Here is a 20,758-nt window from a genome sequence, read left to right as displayed (position 1 = left end):
AGAAAAAAAAAATCATGGTTGCCAAAGCAAAGCCCCAGTGTCTGCAGTGCGTTTTTTTTTACTTTTAGACCCTGAAAACGATAAAAAAAAGTTAACAAGTTATACAAAAAATTCTTCCTTTTTATAAGATATTATATGGTGGCATCGGGTATTCTAGAATATGCATGTCCACGTAGTATATTGCCCAGCCACGTAGTATATTGCACAGCCACGTAGTATATTGCCAGCGATGTAGTATATTGCCCAGCTACATAGTATATTGCACAGCCAACTAGTATATTGCCCAGCGATGTAGTATATTGCCCAGCCACATAGTATATTGCACAGCCAACTAGTATATTGCCCAGCGATGTAGTATATTGCACAGCCCACGTAGTATATTGCACAGCCACGTAGTATATTGCAGAGCCCGCATAGTATATTGCAGAGCCCACGTAGTATGTAGCACAGCCCACGGAGTATATTGCCCAGCCACGTAGTATATAGCACAGGCCACGGAGTATATTGCACAGCCCACGGAGTATATACTCACCTTCCGTCTGCATCTGTCACCGCCGCATGTGCTGCGCTGTTTCCTGCTGTTGCGGCCGTCATCAATGACCGCAGCAGTCATCACTGACCACGGCCGCTAATTTAGTCCCCGGCTTATGGCCGCGGTAGGCCCAACAGCGGGAGGCAAAAGAACAAAACAGGTTTCAGATTCTTAAGGCCCAACATAGGCTAACACAGAAGGGATTAAGTAATGGACATAACAGTTTTAATGTATTGTAGTTATTTATGGATTATTGTTTGTTCGGCTCCCGAGATCTCAATCTGTGCATGCAGTGCCTCCGGTGACCAGTTTCCCAATGTCCACCACAGTGAAAACAATGGGAAGAGCCAGGACTCTGCCTACAATTTCTGAAAGCCTGGGACCTGCCACAGCCTGACACTTCCAACACCCCCTCCCCCCAGCCTGGGGCACGTAGTATCGCTCACTCTTGCCGTCACCAGTTTTGTACAGCAGCGACCCTGCCTCCTGTGTTCTTGGGGTTGTACTCCTCCTACTGCCTCCAAACACGGCAAGTGGAATTGACCATAAGTTATAAGTCTCATCTGACCACATGACCTTCTCCCATCATCCAAATGGTCATTGGCGAAGTTCAAACGGGCCTGGACATGTGCTGGCGTGAGCAGGGGGACATTGCATGCCTCGCAGGATTTTAATCCATGATGGCATAGTGTTATTAACTATAATGTTTGAGACTGTGGTCCCAGCTCTCTTCAGGTCATTGACCAGGACCTCCCGTGTACTTCTGGGCTGGTTCCAAACTTTTCTCAATCATCCTTGCAGCATAAAGAGAGCCCCAGAATGAGGAAGATTGACAGTCACCTTGTATTTCCTCCATTTTCTAATAATTGTGCCAACAGTTGTTGCCTCGCCTATTGTCCTGTAGCCCATGCCAGCCTTGTGCAGGTCTACAGTTTTGACCCTGTTGTCCTTAGACAGCTCTTTGGTCTTGGCCGTGGTGGAAAGGTTTGGAGTGTGATTGATTCAGTGTGTGGACAAGTGTCTTTTATACATGTAACAAATTCAAACAGTTCCAATTAATACAGGTAATGAGTGCAGAGTAGTAGGGCTTTTTAAGATGAACTAACAGATCTGTGAGCGCCAGAATTCTTGCTGTAGGTAGGTGATCATATACTTATTGCATGCAATAAAATGCAATTTAATTATGTAAAAATTATGCAAGGTGTTTTTTGGTCTTTATTTTTAGATTTTGTGTCTCATAGTTGCAGTGTACCTACAATAAAAATTACCGACTTCTCTATTCTTTGTAGGTGGAAAAACTTGTAAAATCGTCCGTGCATCAAATAGTTATTTTCCCCATGAGATATTGTATGATGCTATTTTGCCACAAAATATAGACCTGACAGCTGATTCCTACAGCCTGACCTCTACCCCGGGCAGCAGGAATCAGACATTGGCTCTATTGCTTTGCTCCCGTACACTGACAGGTGTCTTCTGTGTTTATAATTCTTCAAGATGACATTGACATTCTGAGTCCTAATGGTGCGCAATATGCGCTCTGTTAGGATTTCGCTCTACTCGTATTGATTCAACCGGTCATCATGTGATCGATCATTTGCCATCTGCAGACTTGTGGTCTCAATTGAAAATTAACTAATAAAGCTCTACCACCTGCTTAGTTACCGCAGATTCTGTCTTACTGAATATGATATTTTATAGCATAGAAAGATTCATTTAAAATATAACCTTTAATAATACACACTTAAAATACATTAGCCCTGGATACAGAAATATTTGATTCTAGGTCCATAAGTGAGTATTTATAAAAACCCACATTAATGGTTTATCGGACCTATAAGTACAAATTCTGCTAGGTATAGACACTCCTAGTCCAATCATTAACCATACACTCTTAGAATGAGTTCATACTACCAAACAACAACATAGAACATACAAAGATAGAAAGTGTCATTGTGCATAAGAGTGCAAAAAAGTGTCGATCTCACCCATTTCATCCGTAGACGGTAAATTGGACAGATTCATCTGGATGTTCAGGAGCCGCTGCTCCAGCCCTGAGAAGGGCAGTACCCAAGTATGGTCCTCAAAGGGCAGTACCCAAGTATGGTCCTCAAATTAAGAAAACAAAAATCCTCCCGATGCGTTACTTTTCTACGTGTTGAGATGTCATCAGGGAAGTGTACTTGCTGGTGGGGCGGACTTCTGTACAAACGAATCATGAAGTCCACATTGCTCTCTATTTCATGGAGCAGAAAGGTGCCTTTAATAGTGCTCAGAACCTAGTATCGACACTTTACCTTTACTGGGAAGAATCCCTTAATTCCCATTAAAGAGCCGGGCCCCAGCAACATCTTCTCCTGGTTTGTGGCACTCCTTATTAGTATGGTTCATTAAGAATTTGGGTTTGCTGTGGAGACCATGCCACTTACTGATGTCTCCATTAGGGGAGGGATCCAAATGTCATCCATTCACATCCGGTGTATCCTTGTAGCCATGGTTACCCGGCAGGACTACAAGTCAGTCCTCAATAACCTCACATCCAAAGGCACGGCATGAGAAACATGCCGCCTCAGTATACATCATTGAACATTTAGATCTACCAAGGAGGCTGTGTTATTTAATAGCGTCTCCAAAGGAGGCGAGATCCCGACATCTCCTATTCACATCCAGCGTATCCTTGTAACCATGGTTATCCAGCTGGACTAAATATTCCCATTGGCGTAACGGCATAGATAATCCCGTCTCTTTGGTACGCGTCTTACCGTATCTGGAAGTGTCCACCTTCTCATTGTGAGTGGTTTGGTCTGAGGTGGGGGTGGGCGTCGCGGTGATTACCATAGTAACCCGACATTCATATTCATAAATCAATGGATTCGGGGAGTTCTGTAGGAACCATATAGCCATAAAGGTTCGTTTCCCATTACCGGAATAGACAGAGACAATTAAATGAAGCAGCTATAGTTTAAAGGGAACCTGTCACCTGAATTTGGCGGGACTGGTTTTGGGTCATATGGGCGGAGTTTTCGGGTGTTTGATTCACCCTTTCCTTACCCGCTGGCTGCATGCTGGCTGCAATATTGGATTGAAGTTCATTCTCTGTCCTCCATAGTACACGCCTGCACAAGGCAAGTTTGCTTTACGCAGGCGTGTACTATGGAGGACAGAGAATGAACTTCAATCCAATATTGCAGCCAGCATGCAGCCAGCGGGTAAGGAAAGGGTGAATCAAACACCCGAAAACTCCGCCCATATGACCCAAAACCAGTCCCGCCAAATTCAGGTGACAGAGTCCCTTTAAGTACTTATTTAGTCCTCCTTGAGTGGTGGTGCCCAGACGGAATATCCACCTAGCCTCTTTTCGTAGCAGAATTTTATTGCTGTCACCTCCTCTGATACACAATCTATGCCAATAAAGAGATAACCTTGCTATCGCCACCATGCACAGAGTTCATGTGTTTTGCCAGTGGTGTGTCTCTGTTGTTAGAGATATCGCCCAATTCTCCTAAGGGTACCGTCACACAGTGGCATTTTGATCGCTACGACAGCACGATCCGTGACGCTCCAGCATCGTAACAATATTGCTCCAGCGTTGTAGACTGCTGTCACACTTTGCAATGTACGACGCTGGAGCGATAATTTCATGACGTATGTGCGATGTAGAAGCCGTTGGTTACTATGCGCACATCATATACAATATCGTGCACACCTTTGTTACACCATGCGATCATGCCGCCACAGCGGGACACTAGACGACGAAAGAAAGTTTCAAACGATCTGCTACGACGTACGATTCTCAGCGGGGTCCCTGATCGCAGGAGCGTGTCAGACACAGCGAGATCGGAACGTCACGGATATATCGCTGGAACGTCACGGATCGTGCCGTCGTAGCGATCAAAATGCCACTGTGTGACGGTACCCTTAGGCTAGGTTCACACTGCATTCCCCCAGTCTGTTAGACTAACTACGTTACACTGCGGCATAACGCGTTGTTACGTAGTCCGCTAGTGCCGCCATTGACTCCAAAGTCGGACACATGCGTGCGCTAACCATGTGCCGTCATTGAGTGACGGACCCTGAGATGCGGGCTGCAGCGTTTCTTGGTCCGTCACTGCTAGCGCAGATAGAGCTAGCAGATGCTTTATCTGCGCTAGCAATGTGCCAAAGTCGGCACTTGCGTTACAGCAGCCCGTTTGACGTATGTGTTGAACGGGCTGCTGTAACGCAGTGTGAACCCGACCTCAGTTCTCCTTCCCACATAAACAGATCGCCTTGTAAACTACCTATTTGGTTGTAATAAAATGTCTAATTTCAAAGCATTCCCCTGTTGTATCACTGGTGAAATATTTTGCAGGTACAATATTTGAGAATGCTCCATGCATCCACTGCACCTGAAATTGCCTTTAGGTCTCATTGGTAGCCAAATTTTGTTACCCATGGGCATTACAAAGTGGCTTTGTGTTATTCGATCACCTATGGAACGATCCTTTCTGAAGGTGATTTGAGGTTTCGATCCTATTATTTCCTTTAGATCTTTATCCATAGTCAGAATATCTCAGTATTTTTCCATTATCACTTTCGCCTGTGGTGCCCCATTGTCATATGTTGCCACCATTCTAATGTAGTCAGAACCTTCTATTTTACTGCCTTTTGGGGCCAGTAAGGCTTCCCTATCTTGGCTTAGGGCAAATTGACATGCCTTTCTTAGAACCTAATCCGTGTAACCTCTATCGAGAAACCTCATATGTAGATCCCTTGCTTGTTTTATAAATTCAACCATGGTCAAAGCAATTTCTTTTTTGGATACTGACCCTTGGGGATTCCCTTGTTCAATGGAGGAGGATGGTGGCTCTCCCACCAAAGAAGGGAATCTTGGTCACAGTATGCTTTCGGTAAACCGCAGTGTTCAAAGCGCCATCGCCAGAAAAGCGCAATGCCAAGATCCTGCACAGAAACCTCAAACTCCCAGGCCTCTGGTTGAGGACCCGAGAATGAGAAAGGACAAAGAAAACCACCCCCATTGGGGGATGAGAAGGAAGTGTGTGTGTGTGTGTGTATATGTATGTATGTATGTATGTATGTATGTATGTATGTACAGTTAGGGCCAGAAATATTTGGACAGTGACACAAGTTTTGTTATTTTAGCTGTTTCCAAAAACATGTTCAGAAATACAATTATATATATAACTAGATGGCAGCCCGATTCTAAAGAATCGGGAGTCTAGAATCCATATATACTTTATTCAAATGTAAGAATAATACAATTAATAAATAATAGTAAGAAAGAACAAAAATAATAGGCAGTATATGGAGAAAACACTAAACAAAAGTTCAAAATTGGTGTGAAAATGTCACTGAACCACTTCACAACTAAATATATATAGTTTTGGTAAATGGTATTATCATTTTTTTGACGAAATTCGGCAGGAGCTTGAAGAGCAACGTCACTGGGCCCGCCTCCACGCAGTAGAAACTTGCTGTGAGGTAAAAATTCAAAAATCACACCAAAATGGCGGGCGGAGTGTGTCACAGTACGGCACGTTTCTGATTGGTCGCTCGCAGCAGGCGGCAACCAATCAGACACTGGACACTGTTGACGTCACTTATCTCCGGACATTAGCTCCGGACATTAGCTCCGGACAAAGCCACGGAAGTTGGCACAAATTGCAGGAAGTAGTATTCTAGGCAATTATATATTAGATATGGGCTGAAAGTGCACACTCCCAGCTGCAATATGATAGTTTCCACATCCAAATCGGAGAAAGGGTTTAGGAATCATAGCTCTGTAATGCATAGCGTCCTCTTTTTCAAGGGACCAAAAGTAATTGGACAATGGACTCTAAGGGCTGCAATTAACTCTGAAGGCGTCTCCCTCGTTAACCTGTAATCAATGAAGTAGTTAAAAGGTCAGGGGTGGATTCCAGGTGTGTGGTTTTGCATTTGGAAGCTGTTGCTGGGAGCAGACAACATGCGGTCAAAGGAACTCTCAATTGAGGTGAAGCAGAACATCCTGAGGCTGAAAAAAAAGAAAAAATCCATCAGAGAGATAGCAGACATGCTTGGAGTAGCAAAATCAACAGTTGGGTACATTCTGAGAAAAAAGGAATTGACTGGTGAGCTTGGGAACTCAAAAAGGCCAGGGGCGTCCACGGATGACAACAGTGGTGGATGATCGCCGCATACTTAATTTGGTGAAGAAGAACCCGTTCACAACATCAACTGAAGTCCAGAACACTCTCAGTGAAGTAGGTGTATCTGTCTCTAAGTCAACAGTAAAGAGAAGACTCCATGACAATAAATACAAAGGGTTCACATCTAGATGCAAACCATTCATCAATACCAAAAATAGACAGGCCAGAGTTAAATTTGCAGAAAAACACCTCAAGAAGCCAGCTCAGTTCTGGAAAAGTATTCTATGGACAGATGAGACAAAGATCAACCTGTACCAGAATGATGGGAAGAAAAAAGTTTGGAGAAGAAAGGGAACGGCACATGATCCAAGGCACACCACATCCTCTGTAAAACATGGTGGAGGCAACGTGATGGCATGGGCATGCATGGCTTTCAATGGCACTGGGTCACTTGTGTTTATTGATGACATAAGAGCAGACAAGAGTAGCCGGATGAATTCTGAATATACTTTCAGCCCAGATTCAGCCAAATGCTGCAAAGTTGATTGGACGGCGCTTCATAGTACAGATGGACAATGACCCCAAGCATACATCCAAAGCTACCCAGGAGTTCATGAGTGCCAAAAAGTGGAACATTCTGCAATGGCCAAGTCAATCTCCAGATCTAAACCCAATTGAGCATGCATTTCACTTGCTCAAATCCAGACTTAAGACGGAAAGACCCACAAACAAGCAAGACCTGAAGGCTGCGGCTGTAAAGGCCTGGCAAAGCATTAAGAAGGAGGAAACCCAGCGTTTGGTGATGTCCATGGGTTCCAGACTTAAGGCAGTGATTGCCTCCAAAGGATTTGCAACAAAATATTGAAAATAAAAATATTTTGTTTGGGTTATGTTTATTTGTCCAATTACTTTTGACCTCCTAAAATGTGGAGTGTTTGTAAAGAAATGTGTACAATTCCTACATTTTCTATCAGATATTTTTGTTCAACCCTTCAAATTAAACGTTACAATCTGCACTTGAATTCTGTTGTAGAGGTTCCATTTCAAATCCAATGTGGTGGCATGCAGAGCCCAACTCGCGAAAATTGTGTCACTGTCCAAATATTTCTGGCCCTAACTGTATATATATATGTGTATATATATATATATATATATATATATATATATATATATATATATATATATATATATATATATATATATATATATATATATATATATATATATAATCTGGGAGCATCACTCTGTCCGAAGCCTTTATAGGCTGCGCAAGTATCGGCGCAGTCTGGACCCCACAGAGTGACGCAGCCCAGGAGATCGCGGTATGCGTAAGCACTGAACGTGCACCGCAATCTCCAACAGAGAAGCTGGGACGTGCCACTGCCAGGAGGGTGAGTATGAGCTATATTCACCTGTCCCGTTCCAGCGCTGAGCGTCACTCCATCTTTTGGGTCCTCTGCCTGTGACGTTCACAGTTCAGAGGGCGCGATTAATGCGTGCCGCCCTCTGACTGAACAGTCACAGCCAGAGGAGCCGGAAGACGGAGAGGCACGCAGCGCTGGATCAGGGCCAGGTGACTATAGCAAGTGTCGGGGGCCTGAGCTAGCGGCGACTCCGGCTCCTGACCCCCACAGCGCGCCAGTGTCCCCGCCTGCTCAGGCCCCCCCAGCACTCGGCGCCCAGCGACGATAGGTGAGTATGTTATTTTTTTTTATATATATATCGCAGCAGTATATGGGACATATACTATGGAGCATCTTATGGAGGCCATAAACATTTACGGAGCAGTGTACGGGGCATATACTATGGAGCATCTTATGGGGGCCATAAACCTTTATGGAGCAGTGTACAGGGCATATACTATGGAGCATCTTATGGGGGCCATAAACCTTTATGGAGCAGCATACGGGGCATATACTATGGAGCATCTTATGGGGGCCATCAACCATAATGCAGCAGCATACGGGGCATATACTATGGAGCATCTTATGGGGGCCATCAACCATAATGGAGCAGCATATGAGGCATATACTATGGAGCATCTTATGGGGGCCATCAACTATAATGGAGCAGCGTATGGGGCATATGGATGGGAGCAGCAAATTACAGAACGGTGGCGCAGGATGGGAGCAGCACATGACAGAACGGGGGCGCAGGATGGGAGCAGCACATGACAGAACGGGGGTGCAGAATGGAAGCAGCACATGACAGAATGGATGCGCAGGATGGGTGCAGCACATGTCAGAATGGGGGCGCAGGATGGGAGCAGCACATGACAGGATGGGGGCGCAGGATGGAGCAGCACATGACAGGATGGGGGCGCAGGATGGGTGCAGCACATGACAGGATGGGGACGCAGGATGGAGCAGCACATGACAGGATGGGGGCGCAGGATGGAGCAGCACATGACAGGATGGGGGCGCAGGATGGAGCAGCACATGACAGGATGGGGGCGCAGGATGGGTGCAGCACATGACAGGATGGGGACGCAGGATGGAGCAGCACATACCAGGACGGAGACCATATACCAATATAAATGCTCGCCACCCGGGCGTAGAACGGGTTCAATAGCTAGTGTGTATGTATGTGTATGTATATATATAGAGAGAGAGAGAGAGATTATATATATATATATATATATATATATATATATATATATATATATATATATATATATATATATATATATATATATATATATTATATACAATCTCTCTCTCTATCTATCTATATATATCTATATATATATATATCTATATATATGTAATCTCTCTCTCTCTATATATCTATATATATATATATATATATATATATATATATATATATATATATATATATTATAGAGAGATTATATATATATATATATATATATATATATATATATATATACGAGGGGCGATCCAAAAGTAATGATCGGTTATTTCTATTGCACACAGAAATTAAAATAAAATGTTTTCTTCTCTCTTAGGTACCCACTAGTCCAGGAAAAAAAAAATCACTTAAATAGACCACGATTCCCGGGAGCTACATTCATTTGAATATGAACTGCCGAGGAGTGAACATCAAAATGGAAAAAAACGAGCTCAGAGCTGTCATCAAATACCTCTGCTTGAAAAAAAACGACTACCAAAGACATACACAGCGACTTGGTGGAAACATTGGGGGACTCTTCTCCTCCATATTCCACAGTTGCATGCTGGGCCAAGGAATTTAAGCTGGGAAGAACATCGACGGAAGATGAACATCGTCAAGGACGCCCATCCACGTCCCTCAATGAAGAAAACGTGAAAAAAGTTGAAGAAGTTGTATTGGCAGATCGAAGAGTGACTATCAGGCATGTAGCTGAGGTCCCAGGGATCTCATATGGCAGTATTCAAAGAATCCTTGCAAAAGAATTGCATATGAGAAAGGTCTCCGCGCGTTGGGTGCCAAAAATGTTAACCGACGAGCAAAAGAAGAAACGAGTTGACATTTCAATAGCAAATCTCGAAAAGTTCCAAGCAGACAAGGAAAATTTTTTGTCACGTTTTTTGACCATGGACGAGACCTGGATCCACCACTTTGATCCCGAAACTAAACAACAATCAATGACGTGGAAACGAGCCGACGAACCAACGCCGAAGAAATTCAAAGTGTCAAGCTCAGCAGGGAAGGTTATGGCGTCCGTTTTTTGGGACGATGAAGAAATTATTATGGTGGACTATTTGGAGAAGGGAGCCACTATTACGGGCTCCTACTACGCAGAACAAATAAGAAGATTGTGGGAGGCTATCAAGGAGAAAAGGCGCGGCAAACTGCAGGCTGGATTGCTGTTTCACCAAGATAACGCGCCGGCTCACAAAGCTGCAGTTGCCATGGCTACCATTCAAGAAGCGGGCTTTGAACTGGTGGAACACCCCCCCCCTATTGGCCAGATCTAGCCCCCAGTGACTTCTTTCTCTTTCCTCGACTCAAGGAACACCTCCGGGGCAAGAAATTTGATGACAATAGCGACGTGATAACCGCTGTTGGGGATTTTTTTGAGGGTCAAGATCAAGATTTTTTTTCTAAGGGAACTCTAAGTTTAGAAAAGAGATGGACTAAATGTATAGACTTGATAGGAGACTATGTAAAAAAATAAAAAATTTTTTTGACTATATTCATTGTGTTTAGTATTGATTATCATTACTTTTGGATCGCCCCTCGTATATATATATATATATATATATATATATATATATATATATATATATATATATATATATATATATCTCTCTCTATATAATATATATATATATATATATATATATATATATATATATATATATATATATATATCACTAGATGGTGGCCCGATTCTAACGACGCATCGGGTATTCTAGAATATGCATATCCACGTAGTATTTTGCCCAGTCGCGTAGTATATTTCCCAGTGACGTAGTATATTGCACAGCGACATAGTATACAGCACAGACACGTCGTATATTGCCCAGCCACGTATGTAACAGGTTAAAAAATAAAAAAGAAACATATACTCACCATCCGAGGGCCCCTTGTAGTCCTGGTGCCTGTATGCGGTGCACGCGGCAGCTTCCGGTCCCAGGGTTGATATGAGCGCAGGACCTGTGATGATGTCGCGGTCACATGACCGTGACGTCATGGAAGGTCCTTCTCGCATAGCATCCTTGGCCCCGGAACCTGCCGCTTGCACTGCCGAGGAGAGGACACGACGGCGGAGGGTGAGAATAACCTTTTTATTATTATTATTTGTAACATTAGATCTTTTTACTATTGATTCTGCATACGCATCGTCAATAGTAAAAAGTTGGTCACACAGGGTTAATAGCTGCGTTAATGGGAGTGCGTTACACCGCGGTCCATTAACGCTGGCACTAACCCTGTGTGAGGGCTGACTGGAGGGGAGTATGGAGCGGGCACTGACTGCGGGGAGGAAGGAGTGGCTACTTTTCTGCCGGACTGTGCCGGTCGCTGATTGGTCGTGGCTGTTTTGCCGCGACCAATCAGCGACTTGGATTTCCATGACAGACAGAGTACGTATATATATATATATATACATACATACATACATACATACATACATACATACATACATACATACATAACATGGCATACACATATATATGCAGATTTTGACCAATAGAATGTCATTGCATGCAGTAAATTTGCATGTACTGGCAAACAAGTGCAGTGCACTAAAATGCTACTATTCCTGATCGTTTGGATGTAGCCTCAGGGTTATGGCTTGTTCACTATCATTGTTAAGAAAGGCCAGGTAGTGCAAATTTCCCAGCTTTATAAAAATCCTGCCTCCTCTAACCTTTTGTTAAAAAAAAAACAGTAGCCATGGGTGGGTCTTAGCATCTGCCTTGCGCTCTGAAAATTAAATGGTGGAGGCCCACAAAGCAGGAGAAGTCTATAAGAATATAGCAAATCGTTTTCAAGTTGCCCTTTCTTCAGTTCAAAATGTAATTAAGAAATGGCAGTTAACAGGAACAGTGGAGGTCAAGACAAGGTCTGGAAGACCAGGCTGAATTTCCGTGAGAGCTGCTCGTTGGTTTGCTAGAGAGGCAAATCATAACCCCTGCTTGATTGCATAAAACCTTTAGGTTTTGAAAAATATCCCAGGGATAGAAAGGCCTAAGCAATGCAAAAGTCTAATAAAATGTGTCATTTATTTCAACAACAGTAAAAAAAAAACGTGATTAAAAATACAAGGAAATTTCTCTAGGTGAATGAAGCTGAAAGCAAACCTCAAAGGCCGGGAATAGTAATATGCAAGGCAGTAGAATTACATACACATACACTGATGCAGAATTGGACCATACAAGGTAAAAAAAAAAAACACTCAAAAGAATGTTCACGTATCATAAAGTGCTCAGTGCTAATTTAAAGTGAAACCCAATGTAGCACGGTAGTACAGCAACAAGTGGCCTAGGTCCTAGCATACTGTGCGAGAGCAGATCAGCATTGTAAAGTGCAAATGTGCCTTCTCATGACAAGCTGCCAAAAAACATGAAAGAAATGATACTTACAAAAATGTTGCTTCCGTCCAAAGGTGCTCCCCAGCTACCCCGACAGCGCAGTTTGCCTGACTGGCTTCCTCCATAGGGGGCATGTGTGTTGCATCAGCATCGTGTGTCTTTAAATACTACGATAACAACTGGGGATAGCATCGGTGTGATCAGCATGATATTGCGCATGCGCGAGTCATAGGACTTCCTTCCTATGTAATCAGTGACTTCTGGATCCCTGCTCTTGGAACGCAAGCGTGGAACGCTCTACGTCACTGTGTGAGCGGGGCTGGAAGCCACAAGGTCACCCAGAATGCGCGAACGGAGCACCGAAGCCCAGGGTATGGGGGTATGTATTGAAAAAGGAATTAGGCATAAAAAGTAACGGAGCATATCGGTGGTGGCAAACTCTCACATACTGGTGAAAATATAAATAAAAAATGTGGAAAAAAAAATGTATTAGCTATGATCCAAAATGACATATCTGAAGTTTTGTAAAAGTTGTCTGGTTTCACGGCAAATCAGAATTTAGCTATGTCTATATTTAATTTGGAAAGCATAAGAAAAGTGAACCTGCTAAGTAGCATTATTCTCGTATTTCATACATTTCTTTTTCTTTTGTAGGATGGAATGAACTGGGTCTGCAAAAATGTTAATGCAAAGAAGAAATAATGAACTGTAAAGCAACTTTCTATTCATCTGCGAAGGACTCTGAGGTCAAAGCTAACTCTCTTCTTTTTGCACCAATTCCCGATTAAACAGAAATAAACACTATACGCTGGCCAGGAGTAGATCATTTCAAACAAAACATGTCTGCACTGTTTTAGCTTTCCTGCCGTGTATTTAATCTTTTCAATGAAAGTCATGTATCTTTAAACCCCAATGTAACTGAGCATCTACAGTAGGTGTAGAAAAGAGTCTTTGTTAGATGCCTATTGTACCACACATTGGCATCAGTAGGCGATGTAGGAACGCTTTTAAATAGTAGCTGCTCTGTATTAATGCCCAGGTGGCCTCTCTTCACTAAACACCGCTGGAGTGCAAGGGACAGGATGGAAATGTGAGTTCTGCTTCTTAGATCTGCCACCAATAGCATTCAAATAGGGCTTTGCCTAAAAGACATTGTAGTAACTTTAGTAGCCACAACTGTTTGAAATCCCAAGAAGCATTTCTTGATTGTCAGAAGTTTTCTTCTCCCTTAGCTCCTTGTTTTCCACTGGTTAAGAAGCAATACTAGTGATTGGAGTAGACTTGGAGCAAGTATTAACTGCTTAAATATCTGCTCAGGCTCTACATTCTGTTCCTTCACAATAGTGACAGACTTATATTACCTATTCATTAGCTTTTATTTGCAATTTATTTTTTCCTCCCAAGTTGGTAGCTGCAGTTATGACGAGCTCTACGGATCATAATTTGACCCCCCAAAAAAAACAGAAGAAGCAAAACAAAAAACTAACAGTCTTCGCATAGTAAATTTTTTGCCCTGGGTCTTGGCATAACAATTTAACCATGGTAGCCATTTTTATAGTTCTACAATACCTTAGGTCACATAGAGATGTTTCCATAAATAAGACTATATAGGGTGTCAATTTTTTGATTTGCAACACGTTTGATTAAATTACATATTTTTGTATCATCATAATAACGAGTTCTACATCATGGAGTTTTTGAACAGTTATTAAAGTGAACCGGTCATCGGGTTTTCCCAATATAAACTAAACCCACCACCTTTAACACCTCTTTTACCATAGTCCAGAAGCCTGTATATAAATCCCCAAACCCTTGTGCATATCCAAAAATTATCTTTTCTTACCCCTCTACATCATGGACCAGTCCAATGGGCACACTAGAGTCTTGTTTGGTGCCCCCTTTACCCTCACAGTCTCCGTCCTCTTGCCTTTCTTGATGTGGACGATGCATCCGTCATTCACACAGCACCGCCGATGCCTCTCCTGCACATTTGAAGCACAGACGCATTTGCCGGCTTTACTTCCATGTCATCCGCTCTCTTTGTATCTCCCGGATCGTGCCCGTTACAGGACTTTGCCGTCAGCAGAGCGAACCGCACCTGGGCAGTAGCGAGATTGGTGGTGCTGTGTAGGTGATGCATCATTCACATCCCGCAAGGCAGGAGGAGAGCGAGCGGCGAGAGGAGGCGCCGCACAGGACAAGCGACTCCCACTAGGCCGGACTAAGCCGTAAGGGGGTTATAAAAGGTGTTAAGGGTGGTGTCTTTGTTATATTGGGAAAAAATTTTGACAGGTTCCCTTTAAGCTTTGTTTTGCTTTTTTGGCTGATGGTAGAGTTTGGTGGAGTTTTAGTGTTAAATATAAAGTCAGTCTATCAGCAAAAACTCTCTTCTGCGTTTTCCTTTTTAGATTCTGCATGTTTTTGTATGTGTAAAGGAGTTAAGCCTAAAAAAAAAAACAAACCTTAATTATTTGACCAAAATGTGGCCAGTTCCTCTGCAGTACACCAGTTTAACTCTAGGGTTCATGATGCTGGGGTCTATGGTGAAACTGACTGCAGAAGATTGAACGCAACAGTTTTGTTTCCCTAATGTTTTATAATGGACTTTCAAATATAGGGACTCGCCACCATATTGGTAGGGAAATACATATATCGTTGACCTAATTGATCATTACAGGTCCCTGTACATGGACAGCTTTAAAATATTGTTAACCGTGCAGTCTTTTTTTTTCATTGATCCAATGCATTTACAAATGAAGCAAATCTGCAAAGTCTTAAATAAAATTCTAGCGCTGCAAAGGAGGCCTGTGTTTCCATGGTAACAGACTACAATAAAAAACCTCTGTGTAGTCGGATGCCACAGCTACTCTCTGCGATCTGCCGCCTGCTTATTTATAACCTACCAAATGTTGTTTCATTAGGACTATTTGCAAAATTGCATTTTTTATTTTTATTTTAGATCCCTTTAAGGCAGTTCTTCAAAGTAAGGTCTATATAGAAAAACAACCCAGAACTCGTGGACATCTCAGGCATGACTGGGAGAAATTGGATTTTGGGTTTAATTTTAAAGTACCACTTCAGCTGTTTTTTTTTTTATTTTGTTTTGTTTTACAATGTTGGAGTGGTGCTTCTAACCTAAGGTCCCTGTCCCTACTGTCATACTTATCTTCCTCAATGTTTATCTTTTTTCGGCGCCGCTCTGGTCCCATGGTGCCATCTTGGGACCGCAACTTCTGACTGGCCAAAAGTCAGAAGTAATGGTCACAAGTGCTTAAAGGGACACTGTCACCTGAATTTGGAGGGAACAATCTTCAGCCATAGGGGTGGGGTTTTCGGGTGTTTGATTCACCCTTTCCTTACCCGCTAGCTGCAATATTGGATTGAAGTTCATTCTCTGTCCTCCGTAGTACACGCCTGCACAAGGTAATCTTGCCTTGCGCAGGCGTGTACTATGGAGGACAGAGAATGAACTTCAATCCAATATGTCAGCCAGCGGGTAAGGAAAGGGTGAATCAAACACCCGAAAACCCCACCCCTATGGCTGAAGATTGTTCCCTCCAAATTCAGGTGACAGTGTCCCTTTAATGCAAGTCTATGACAGCCGGAATGAAGCTCTCATAGACTTGCATTGAAAAGTGACCTCCAGCAAACACTGGAGCGATCAGGCAGGTCACAACTTCTGAAGACCGGCGGGAGCGGCTGAGACAGAAGGCGAAGACGGTGGCAGGCGAGTATAATACTCAGGTCAGTGACCTTAGATTAGAGGCACCACTCCAGAGCTGAAATAAATAAAAAGGCTGGAATGGAGTTGCCCAGGCTATGTGACTGCAGACTTGTGAATCCACACAGTGCACACTGTGCAAAATCTCCTACAGTGGGTAGTCATGTGATTTGCATACTTCTGGCCACGTTCCAACTAGACGTGTCCAGCCTCACTCAGTTCACTTGTATTGAAGGAATCCGCACACGTCTAGTCTGAATGTGACCACATGAATGTAAATGGCATACTTGCAGGGTTGCCCGCTTTCAGTGGGGGCAGCGGACAATCCTCACAAGTCTGGACAACCTCTTTCAATGGAGTTGTGTAGCAACTCTTATTTCTGAGAGCCATGCACAGTGACAGTCAAATGCCCAGCCTGTGTCACACATGCAAACTATTACATAGATTAGGATACATGCTTAGTACCTTCCAATTTTCCGACGGTTGCCTCTGTCCTGCCAATTGTGGAACCGCATCTCTAAACGCAGAAATGGCAACCCATTCCTTCAGGCATTCCTTATAACATTTTCTACATGTGACCAAAGTTTTTAGCCTACTAGAAGTTGATTCAAAAGTTGAAAAATGTGAAAATGACAAGAAATGTGTAATAGAGAGGATGTCACATGTTCATATGGAAACATGGTCAGAGATAAGTGCAGATGGGTCTGACGTGACTAATTCTAGGAGTTGTGCAAGTTTCATTAGTACTATTTTTGGTACTTTTTAGTAGGTTTTAGATCAATTGGGCCATTGTATTTTGGCAAATGAAGGTGTTTTGACCAGCTCTTGGGATAGTGACACAAACCCTCTCACGAGTAGTCAATCTTCTCTCTTCTACACCTTTCACTGCCCCTTCTTCATACCCACTTGGTACAATGCAATGATGCACATTCTAATTGCTGTTTTTTTTTTTTTTTTAGAATATACTGTATAGTAATCACATTAAATGTTGGATCTGTATAGTAGGAGGCAATTTACATATTTATTATGTGTTTCTTTTGTGTGCTGAGAAAGGGACTGTTTTTGTTGAAATCAAGACAATTCCAATATGCACGTTTTGTGTATGTCACCATTTACATGGAATAAATTTACAATATATGACAGTGTGTTGTCTTTTGTTGATTTATTTAAGAGGGCCCTAAAAAAAAGGATTGATTCGCCACCAATGTCTTATATCCCGGACACTGATAACCTGTGTTGCATGAGCCGTGCTATGTGGAATAGCAGCAGTCTCCTTGTTTTATGAGCTTTCCATCACTGTGTCTAAAGCCAAATATTGATTACAGACCAAATAAAGATCCGTGTGTAGATCAGTAACCATGCTCAAACCAACAGTTAGAGATATGGTGCTTACTTATCATTTAAGCTGAGGATAGTAAGCAGCTATCATGGAATCTTTCTCCTAGCCATTTGGATTGGTCTTTGAAAATCATCAGAAAGAAGGAAAACTAGCTGCTTAAAGCAATGTATCTTGATGGAGAAGAAGATAACTGGAGCACTAGGAAGTAGAGATGGGCAGACACCTGGATGTTCGGGTCCGGCCGAACAGGTACAAAAAGTTTGGTTTACCAGAACAATGCCTGGACCACATTCACTTGAATGGGGGGCCCGAACATCTAATGTTTTCCACGGTTCCTGTTATTAGCGGCAGCAGGTGTTGGCTGGTGGGAGCAGTAGTCCCATCAGCCGACTCCAGTGACCGGAGGTAAACTTTTTACCTCCTCTCACAGCTGGGGGCTGAAGTCTGTGTTCGGTGTTTGTGCCCGAACTGTAGGTGTTCGGTACAGACGCCGAACTTTACTGTTCCTCTACTAGGAAGCTGCCTTCAAACTGATGGCTTTTATTTGTGTAATGCGCTTTGGCGTAGTACTTTCTTCTTTTAGATGAAGGGCGGATTGAGTTACCTAACTTGGTTGAATGGAGAACCTTCTGATTCTTTTTTTTTTTTTCTCAATCGCACTTTCATTGTGTCGTGTCTATGAAACCAGATTTTCTGTAGCAGAAAGGAAAACCTACACAAATGTATTCTCTACGCATATTCACCCTTCCGAGAGGAAGAGGACGAGAACTGTAACGTAGGCTTGAGCGAAACGAATCGGACAAATTCAAAAGTCACCGACTTTTGGCAAAGTCGGGTTTCATGAAACCCGACCCGATCCTAGTGTGGGATCGGCCATGCGGTCTGCGATCTTCGCGCCAAAGTCGCATTTCGTATGATGCGTTTGGTGCCAATTTTTCAGCCAATGAAGGAGCGTGGGCAGAGTGATGACATAGGTCTTAGGGGCGTGGACGCCTATCGCCATCTTGTCGCTTGTGCGCTGTAGCGATTTGCAATGTGTAACACCAGCTTTTCTGTTCAGGGACGGAGGGGAGAGAGAAAGAGAGAGAGTAACACCAGCTTTTCTGTTCAGGGACGGAAGAGAGAGAGCTAGAGAGAGAGAGAGAAAAAAAAAAGTTAGATTTCCCATTGACTTTGCATTGGGTTTCGTGTTTCGGTCGATCCCCGACTTTTCGCCATAATCGGCCGATTTTACTCGACTAGACTTTTGAGATAGTCGGGTTTTTCGAAACCCAACTCGACCCTAAAAAAGTAAAAGTCGCTCAACCCTACTGTAACGCCACCTAATGGAAGTAGCAATTCTAAAAGTCATCCTTTTAATGAGCCTTGCCACATGACGGGATAAAAGCCAAACCAGAATCTCAATTTGCAGACACGTGTTTCAGAGGTTTTGCCTCTCCTCAGTGCAAAGTATGTGATCAGATTTGGCCCTGATGTTGTCTATTGGCCACAATGTTAAAAGAGAAAAAAATACCACAATATATATGTATTTGCTGTTTATCAACTGTATAGTAAAGTACTAAAAATTTCCACATGATAATCCAAAAATTACAATTGCATTCATGAATACCATCCTATCATAACTGTTACTAAAACGTATGTAGTATGATCCAACCAAAGTAATATTTCCCTTCTAAATCCTTTTCAATTTTTGTGAATTATGGATAATACATTTCCCAATTGTGAAAAAGCTTTATGATGTAAATTGAAACTTAAGGAAATGTTTCAAGAGGGTCAGCCCTCCTCAACCGTTTTTTTACGGGCATGCAGATCATAGAGAGTTGGATAAGCTGATACTTTATCTGCGATCCCATTACTTATTGCAGAGAAATCCACATTTTTCCTATCAGCCCACTGCCCATGTGTTTGCCACTTCCTCCGTCCAGTTGTCTTGATCAGTCCTCATGTCACTGCCCATGGGGAAAGGAACAATGCCCCGCATATATAAAGCAGCGAGATCGCTGCTGAGTCACAAGTTTTGTGACGCAACAGCGATCTCAGTAGCGATCTCGCTATGTTTGACACGTAGCAGTGACCAGGCCCCTGCTGTGAGATCGCTGGTCGTGTCGGAATGGCCTGGACCTTTTTTTAATCGTTGAGGTCCCGCTGGGTAGCACACATCACTGTGTTTGACACCTTACCAACGACCTCGTTGACGATTCAGACACCGACACATAGGCGTGCATTTGCGTTGCCTTTTCCGCACCCCTCCGCTCCGATTGGTGGTTGCTACTGCGTTCTGATTGGCGGTCATGCCTTCAACAGAAGGCGACATAGTAGCGCTTCCATCCTTTGTTCCTGACCGCGTGGTGGTTTGCAGATCGTTGTAGAGTTCTCCGGCCTGCGACTCCTCTTCGATTTATCTATTCTTCAACAGTTCTTCTGACACCTTTTGTGCACGGTAGGTATCGTTTGGGGTCTCAAATGTGTTCCCACCGAAGGGCTATTGTCGCCTCATAAGGCAAGGCCGCCACCAATCAGAACGCAGTAGCGACCACCAATCGGAACTGAATGGGCGCGGAAAAGGCAACGCAAATACACGCCTGTGTGACTACAACATCACACAGGACGTCCCTCATCGAGGTCTGAATCGTCATAATAGCTGCCATGTGACAGCGTCACAACGACCAACGACATCGTTGTACAGGTCGCCGCATCGCTGCTGCGTCGTTGGGAAGATCTCACTGTTTGACATCTCACCAGCGACCACATAGCGACGCAGCAACGATCCCTGACAGGTCGTATCGTTGTCGGGATCGCTTTAGCGTCGCTAAGTGTGACGGGGCCTTAAGGCAAGTGCTGAATTGCTGCCGTAAGTAACTAGTAGAGGATGCATGGAGGGAGAACAGGAAAATACGCTGCATCCAAAGCGCTGTTACTTCCGGATCGTGGGCACATAGCCTTATCATCTATTATAATGTGCACCTCCTCGAACAGGTCTATCAGTTAGGCTGTGTGCCCACATTGCATTTTTTTTAAGCGTTTTCGCCACGTTTTTCCGCAGCGGAAATGCTTAAAAAC

At 43.4% G+C, this 20,758-nt stretch overlaps 1 protein-coding gene across 1 annotated transcript in view; it reads left to right on the top strand.

Annotated features, from left to right (window-relative positions):
• ARL3 (ARF like GTPase 3) overlaps positions 1-17,501 on the top strand; it is a 68,913-nt gene extending 51,412 nt beyond the window's left edge. The window contains exon 6 of the mRNA XM_069753715.1: positions 13,293-17,501. Coding sequence (XP_069609816.1) covers positions 13,293-13,340 — 48 coding nt within the window. The 3' untranslated portion in view covers positions 13,341-17,501. The remainder of the gene's footprint in view (positions 1-13,292) is intronic.
• Positions 17,502-20,758: the final 3,257 nt, after the last annotated feature.

Source organism: Ranitomeya imitator, chromosome 2 (genome assembly GCF_032444005.1).
Source record: "Ranitomeya imitator isolate aRanImi1 chromosome 2, aRanImi1.pri, whole genome shotgun sequence".
NCBI classification, from domain to species: domain Eukaryota; kingdom Metazoa; phylum Chordata; class Amphibia; order Anura; family Dendrobatidae; genus Ranitomeya; species Ranitomeya imitator.
Note: the sequence above shows the minus strand (reverse complement) of the source record. Positions and strands in the feature narration are given on the sequence as shown.